Source organism: Dasypus novemcinctus, chromosome 23, assembly GCF_030445035.2.
Source record: "Dasypus novemcinctus isolate mDasNov1 chromosome 23, mDasNov1.1.hap2, whole genome shotgun sequence".
Taxonomy (NCBI): Eukaryota; Metazoa; Chordata; class Mammalia; order Cingulata; family Dasypodidae; genus Dasypus; species Dasypus novemcinctus.
Window position 1 is genome coordinate 71,816,899 of NC_080695.1, and position 7,426 is coordinate 71,824,324.

The window sequence follows — 7,426 nt, forward strand, 5'->3', positions numbered from 1 at the left end:
CTAGGGTACAGAGCATCGCTAGGAACCCAGAAGAGGGCTGGAAATAATGGCCCGGCCCTCTCCCTCTTCCCAGGTCTTCGGTGGACACCTCCTGGGCTCTGCTATAGCCATTATCCTGTTGCTTCTCAGAGGTCCCCCTATGTCCTAAAATAGTTAATGCAATTAATCTCTTCAAGAATTCTTCCAGAGCAATGTGCTCTCTTCATGCTGGAATTCCAACCAATTCCAACAGGCCCGACCTCAATAGAACAGCCAGAGTTTTACCCCCTGGCAGGCAGAGACCACCCATAACAAGCAGGAAGTGACTACACTAGAATGATCATCACCTTTCAGCTCCCCTTAAGAATAAGGGTGTAGGGAAGCGGACTTGGCCCAGTGGTTAGGGCGTCCATCTACCACATGGGAGGTCCACGGTTCAAACCCCAGGCCTACTTGACCCGTGTGGAGCTGGCCCACGCACAGTGCTGATGGGCGCAAGGAGTGCCCTGCCACGCAGGGGTGCCCACGCACAAGGAGTGCACCCCATAAGGAGAGCTGCTCAGTGCGAAAGAAATTGCAGCCTGCCCAGGAATGGCGCCACACACACAGAGGGATGGCACAACAAAAAGACACAGATTCCCATGCCGCTGATAACAACAGAAGTGGACAAAAGAAGAACATGCAGCAAAGGGACAGAGAACAGACAACTGGGGCGGGGACGGGGAGAGAAATAAATAAAAATAAATCTTAAAAAAAAAAAAGGCGTAAACTTTGAAGGGGGAGCTGAGGGGGGAACGAGGGAAGGCCAGAGAACAAGGCCATAGCCTTCACAGCTGAAACGGTGTCCAAAAATCTGACAAGGAGGTCCCAGCTCTTTTTTTTTTAATCTTCACGTGGTACCCGGGGATTGAACCCTGGACCTCATACATGGGAGACAGGCGCTCAGTCACTGAGCTGCACCCACTCCAGTCTCCTTGAGGACACCTGCTCCTGTCTTGAGTGTGTACTTGAGCTTTACATTAAAATTCTTCACGTGCTTAAACTGACTGTCCTTGAGTTCCTTCTCACAAAGTGGCCAAGAGCCTGGAACCTGATCTGGCTGCAGAGGTGGTAAGGAGGCCGGGGCGCTGCGCAGTAAAGCAAGGCTCACACAGCCTATCCCTGGGGGACCAGCCCTCCTCCCTGGCAGCCAGTGCCTCCCGCCTGGGACTAGGGCTGCTGTGTGCCTGTGGGCCGTGATGCTCACACCGCACTAACGGGCGCTTTGGGAGGTAGACAGATGCCAGTTGCGGTGTGGGGTTTGGACCCCGTCTGGGTGGCCTTTGGCTTAGCTGAGCAAGCGCCACCCACCTGATGGGCGCCGGGGCTTGTGCCTTATTGAGTTCCCTAAACGGAATCCAGAGGTTCTAGAGAACAGGCCAGACAGGCACAGCAGAAAACGATTTTATTCACTAGGACCAGAAACAAGAGCTTGCGATCAGAAGGCTGAGGACTGGTACAAACCGGAGCACACGCAGCACCCCCACGCCAGCTCGGCTGGGAGGATAACGCCCGGCGGCCCGGGCGGCTGAGGTGGCGCCCTGGGCAGCAGGCGCGGCCGGGGTCGCAGTTCCCGTGGACTCGCGTGGGCTGTAGGACGGAGCCTCGCCCGGGTGGCTCTGGCGCCCGCGCCCACGTACATGCAGGATGGGACCGGCGGGCCAGCCATGGCTTTGCTAAGGGCTCAGGCACTGTACGGCCCCGCCTGGGGCTGACGTGCCGGGGGCGGCAGGGCCAGGCCGGGCACCCGTAATGGCATCGGCAAGACCCTGGCCCTGCAGCGGGCGAAAGGGGCAAGGCCCAGGCCGCGTGTCCCGGGCAGCCCGGGGTGACCGCTGGGCCGCGGAGCAAGTCCGGAGGGCCTGGTGAGCCTCCTGGCAAGCTGGGCCCAGGCAGGGCCTTCCCGGCAGGCCCCCGGGGCCTGTGCCCTGTCAGGGGCGGCAGCACGCGGCGCCGCGGCCCTCCCTCCTGACGTAGTCGTGCAGCCGGAAGCGCGGCTCATCAGAAGTCTTCGTGAAGCGCTGCTTCAGCTCCCTGGGGGTGGGAGACAAGGGTGCCTCCTGTCCTCCGGCAGGGGAGGTGGGGCTGACCCCGGGTCCGTCTCGCCTTTCTGGAGCCCACCAGCACTCACTTCGCTATGGCCGTGAAGGCCAAGTCCACGTTGACCCCCGTCTTGGCACTGGTCTCCATGAAAGGCAGCCCGTACTCCTGCAAACAGCGCTGGCAGCCGGGCGGGGCCCGGGCGCACACCCCCACCCCGCGGCGCAGGGCAGCCCTCGCCGCCCGCCCGCCCCCACTCACCTTGGCCAGCTTCTCTCCGTCCTCCCTCTTGACCGCGCGCTCCTGGGCAGAGTCCACCTGCGCAGGCACGGGGGTCGTGGTGACGGCGGCCCGCCGCGCGCCCGCCCGCCCGCCGGGGCCACCCACCTTGTTCCCCAGCAACATGAGCACCACGTCGTGCTGGGCGTACTCCTGGATCTCCGCCAGCCAGGCCTGCGGGACAGGCCGGGGTGCTCGCCAGCAGGAGGGTCCATGGCCCCGCCCCCTCCCCGCCACCACCAGCGCCCTCCCGCTGGCCCGAGGTGGGGGCTCAGGCCCGGTCGCCCGTCCCTCCACCCCGAGGGGGCCGCTGACCTGCGTGTTGTCGAAGGACGCCTTGTTGGTGACGTCGTAGAGCAGCAGCAGCGCTGGAGACAGAGGGGCGGTGAGCCGCGGGGTGTCCTGCCATGCACCCCACCCCGATGCCCGGGACCTGCGTGCTCACCGTGGGCATCTCGGTAGTAGGCGTGGGTGACGCTGCGGAACCGCTCCTGCCCAGCCGTGTCCCAGATCTGCAGGGACAGGCGCGGTGCCGCGGTCGGGCTTGCCCTGCCCCACCCTGGGGCCCCTGTCCCCAGCCCCCCCCCCATCACCCCTCACCTGCAGCTTCACCTTCAGGCCATCCACATCCAGAACTTTGTTCTGAAACAACCAGCGAGGGCCCAGCTCAGCCCCACTGTCCTAGGCAGGGGAGGGGCCCGTGCTGGGTCCGGAGGCAGCCCCCCAGCCCCACCCAGGAGGGCTGAGGATGCCGGGTGTCCCCAGGCCCACTGGCCTTGGCCTCCCCACTGCTACCCTGCCCCTCACTAGATTGCCGTGCATCCTCACCCTGTCCCCATGCCTCCCTCCTGGCGCGCCCCCCCCCCCGTCGCCCGCCTGCAGGTACCACTTCCCCCTAAGTCCATGTGCTCCCCGTGGTGAGCTCGCCCAGTGCCCCCCGTACCCGGAGGGTGCCCAGGCCCCGTGCCTCCCTTGCCGCCAGCCCAGCCCCTCTCCTTTGCCCAGCCTCACCCTGCCCGCCTGCCCCCAGTGCTCTGCAGTGTGCAGACCCCTGCCCGGGGCCGCTCCACAGCTGCCTGCTCACACCGGCCTCCTGCTCACCATGCTGGCAAGGGCACCCCCTAGGTGGCTCCCCTGCACTCCAGGAATGCTCCCTGCCTCAGTTTCCCCATCTCACTTGGGGATGACTTAAAAGCTCCTGTGGCAGAAGCATCGGAGCCGGGCTGGCTGAGGCAGGCCTGGAAGCCTTGGTCCCCCCCGAGAAGCCCCTCTCCCCGCTGCCAAGGCTGGGGCCCGCGTCTGTGCCCACCACAGTAACCCACAGCCCAGGCCATGCCTGGTACACAGTCGGTGCTCAATATGTGTTTGTGAGAGACGACCCCACCCACTCCCCCAGGTTCCCCCTGTGTGTGGGGGGAGGGGTAGCGGGTTAGGTGCACTGCCCCCTCTCCCCGCAGCACCTGCGCTCAGGGGGCTTCTTGGTCTCCCGAGAATGGGCCACGGCCCTCCGCCGGGATGGGGGTAGATTTGGGAGGGGGCTGCCTTCCGCAGCACCCCGCCACCCTCCCGCCTGACCCAGAGCCATGAGGCAGGTGGGCAAAGGGCAGAGGTCCCCACCCGGGGCTTCACCTCACCTTTCTGGCCTACCTCCCTTCATTCCGGAAGACGAGGGGACCTGGATTCCCCCAGACAGGATGGAAGCAGCTCTCCAGAGGAGGGAGCCCCCCCCACCCCGGAATCAGCCCCTCTCCACCTCCCGCTAACTGGGTCTAATTAAAGGGTGAGAAAAAGGCAGATTTGGGATCTGCCGAGAACACACCAGCGCCTTGGCACGCGGGCTTCGAGCGGGCAGAGGCGGGGGCTCTGCGGCCCGAGGCTGTGGCCCCATCCTTCTCTGACACCCCACAGGCCGGCGGGGGAGGGGGCGGCACTGGCCCGGGAGAGTGGCCAGGGCTGCCATTTCCCAAGATCCTCCTCACCCAGGGCTGGGACCTCTCCCCTGGCCAGCCCTGGGGACCCGGCTCCTCCTCCGTGGCCTGGCCCAGCCCTGGGGGGCCACCCCCAGGCACAGGGCCACCAACCCCACTTCCATCCAGCCCCCCCGAACACGCGGGTGGGCGCACAGGGGCGGCGCGGGCCTCACCCGGAAGTCGATGCCCACAGTGGAGATGAAGGCGCCCGCCAGGAAGGCGCCGTCCTTAAAGCGCACGAGCAGGCACGTCTTCCCCACGCCGGAGTCGCCCACCAGCATCACCTGGGCAGGCGGGAGGGCCACCGAGCCCTTGGGGAGCGGTGAGGTGCGCGCGGGTGGGGACCTCGGGGCCCCCACCCACCTGGACCCCAACTCCCGCCTCCAGAGGGTGCCCGTTGCAGCTCTCCTTGCGAAGGGTCGCCAGTGCAGCCGAGGGGCGTGGGGGCAGCTGCCTCCACCCCAGGCCCTGGCCACCTACTCCACGTGGGGACCTTGGGAGGACAGCTTGTGGGGCCTAGTAGGGGGGCCTCCATGCCTGGGGCTCCCCAAATCCCTGCAGGGCCACGGAGATCCTGCAAGGTCCCTGAGGAATTGGCCCAATGGGGTCAGGCCTTAACCTCAGAAGGTGGCTGGCCAGGTCCAGGGGGCAGGGAGGGACAGCCAGCTTCCCCCTCCGCCACAGCACCCGCCCTTGCCCTGGGGAAGGAGGCCCCAGTGCTTCTCACCCAGCTGGCATGTCTCTTTCTAGCCACCTCATGCCCACTACCACCCCTCCACCCCAAAAAGAGGGGGCCCACAGGCCCGCCGGGAGAGAGAAGCAGCATATGGAAATGAGCGCCCGGTCGAGGCTCTATCCGGGAGTGCGGGGAGGGCCCGCTAGGCGCTGCAGTCCGCGGGACGCCAGGTCTGCTCAGCCAGCTGTTGGGTGCCCCAAGCCCGGGCCTGACAGCTCTGTGCGTGTGCGGTGCACCGCGCCAGCTGCGGGGTGCCGCTGGGGCCCGCTCCGCGCCCAGGGTCCCCGCGGCCCCGCACCCCTCCCGGGACACCGTCCTCCGTTGGCTCGGGCCGGGCGCCACCTGCTGCGCTCGCCCGTGCGGTGGGGGGCGCCCGGCTCACCTTGAAGGCGACGTCGTAGAAGTCGCCGCCGCCGCCAAGCGAGGGCCGGCCGGGCTGCGGGGCCCCGTGCGGCGGCGCCTCGGGGCCGGGGCGCGCCTGCCGGGGCCCGTTGGCGGCGGGCAGTGCGGAGGCGGCGGGCGCGCTCGCCCCCTTGCTCTTGGGGGTCTTCTTCCTGGACATGGCGGGCGGGCGCTCAGAGCTCCCGCTGCGGCCGCCGCGCCCCGCGCCGTCCCGCTGCCCGCGCCCGCGGAGCCCGAGCCGGCCCCGACCGCGTCCCGCGCCCGCGGCGGCCGCAGCCCCGCCCCGCAGCCCCGCCCCCGCCGCCCCGCAGGCCCCGCAGCCACTCAGGCCCGGCCTCCCGGCGCCGCGGCCAATGGGCGCGCGCGGGGCGGGGCCATGCAAATGAGCCCGGCCGCCCCGGGGCGGGGTCAGGAGGCCCGGGCACTGCCCTGGGCGCGCTGCCCGCGAGCCCCTGCCGGGTGGGGGCAGCTGCTGCCGGCGATGCCTCCTCCTTGGCCGCCTCCGGGGCTGGGGGGTGCTCGGGCAGGGCCCGGGTGACCGGAGCACCCCTGGATTCTGTCCCCGCTGCGGGGAGGCCACTCTGAGCGCCCGCAATGTCCCCGGCCCAGGGACTGGATCGCCTCCGGGTCTGGAACGGAGCTGGGGCAGTGGGCCCGGGCGGAGTGGGCACCCTGGGGCTCTGTGCCTTCTCCAGTGGGAGAAGCCATGTGGCGGCCGTCCTCCCCATCCCCCGTCCTGCCCCCTCCACAGCAGCTTGGTCCAGCATCACCCCAACATCCAGGCAGGCTTGGCAGACACCCGGAGCGAGGTGGTGGGCAGCTGGGGGGCACAGCTGAGCCGGCAGGGTGCTGTCTGCAGGGCTGCTGGGCCACGGCCTCCAGATCCATGCCCATGATGTCCCCAGCGCAGCCAGCCCTCTGAGGGTCCCCCACCACAGGGGCTCTGTCCTCAGGGAGCCCCCATCACCACCCGAGGCTGCGGTTGCCCCTCCAGGGCCTGGCACTCTCTTCCCACGTGGGATGCAGGCAGGGGACAGTAGCGAGGCGTCAGCCCTGCTCGCCACTCCTCTGAGAGCTGGAGGGGTGCCCTGGCCGTCCCCCAAGGCATGACAGCCAGCAGGGCCCAGAGCCCAAGCAGTTAGGTGCTGCCAGACTCGGAGGTCTGAGCGGACACAGGCGCAGCAGGACAACGCCCAGAGTGATTCCTCGAGAGGCCCTGGCAGTGCCCTGCGCACGGGAGCAGAGGGCACTGCCCTGTGGAGCGCTATGCTGAAGGGGAGTGCTGCTCTTGTCCCCATTATACAGATGGGGAAACTGAGACCCAGAGAGGAAAGGCAGGGGCCTGAGGTCACAGGCCAGCAAGTGGCTGAGCCAGGATTTGCCTGAGGGAAAGCTGGCTCCGGAGAGCATAAACGTCCCCTGGCAGGCTTAGCCCTGGGCCCCTGGAGACCGGTCCTGCAGGCATCTGTCCCTGCCAGGAGGTGCACGCCTGCGAGCACCTAATGTGCCCCCCAGACCTCCGTTCCCTGTCCCGACCCTCCATCCTCCCACCTCTGCCAGGAGGATCCCAGATGGGCGTACGGTGGGCTCGGGTGGCTGGCCCCGCGGGAGCCTGCTGGCCCTGAGGTCCTGGGCAGGGGCTGTCCCGCCTCCTCCTGCCTGAAGCTGCTCAGAGCGGCCTGACATGGGAGCCCCTGAGGAATCGGGGGGCAGGGGAAGACTGCAGTGGGGACAACCAAGAAGAGAGAGGAAGGCCAGGAGGGGAGGAGGCTTGCAGTGGAGGAGAAATGTTTGCTCTTGCAACCTTTAAAATCAGGAGCATTCACGAAGGAGAGTTCTCTCGGAAACAGGGCGATCTGTGCCCCTGCCTCACGGCTCCCCACTCTCTTGCCTTCCAGCCAGCCTCCCAATCTTTGATCACCATGTCTCTTGGTTCCTCCATTTGCCATCTGTCTCACCCTCTGGAACACAAGCTCTCTGG

The 7,426-nt window shown here is 67.4% G+C and overlaps 1 protein-coding gene across 2 annotated transcripts; it reads right to left on the reverse strand.

Annotated features, from left to right (window-relative positions):
- Nucleotides 1–1,406: 1,406 nt before the first annotated feature.
- Nucleotides 1,407–5,655, reverse strand: RAB26 (RAB26, member RAS oncogene family). Of its 2 annotated transcripts, XM_058286629.2 has the most exons (9): nucleotides 5,426–5,648; nucleotides 4,481–4,591; nucleotides 2,938–2,979; nucleotides 2,783–2,849; nucleotides 2,653–2,705; nucleotides 2,446–2,511; nucleotides 2,320–2,376; nucleotides 2,150–2,226; nucleotides 1,407–2,052 (listed from the first exon to the last, which is right to left on the reverse strand). In XM_058286629.2, the coding sequence occupies exons 1-9, from the start codon at nucleotides 5,603–5,605 to the stop codon at nucleotides 1,950–1,952; spliced, it is 756 nt and encodes a 251-aa protein (XP_058142612.1). In that variant the 5' UTR covers nucleotides 5,606–5,648; the 3' UTR covers nucleotides 1,407–1,949. The 2 variants fall into 2 exon arrangements, with proteins under 2 accessions (XP_058142612.1, XP_058142613.1); XM_058286630.2 differs by lacking the exon at nucleotides 2,150–2,226 and having other exon boundaries at nucleotides 5,426–5,655.
- Nucleotides 5,656–7,426: the final 1,771 nt, after the last annotated feature.

What these genes read in the sequence shown, in the direction of transcription:
- RAB26 (XM_058286629.2), bottom strand. Translation starts at nt 5,605, where the DNA reads ATGTCCAGGAAGAAGACCCCCAAGAGCAAGGGGGCGAGCGCGCCCGCC. An exon ending in TCTACGACGTCGCCTTCAAG is followed by an intron (nt 4,592 to 5,425) that starts GTGAGCCGGGCG and finishes CCGCCTGCCCAG; the next exon opens with GTGATGCTGGTGGGCGACTC. An exon ending in CTACTACCGAGATGCCCACG is followed by an intron (nt 2,706 to 2,782) that starts GTGAGCACGCAG and finishes CTCTGTCTCCAG; the next exon opens with CGCTGCTGCTGCTCTACGAC.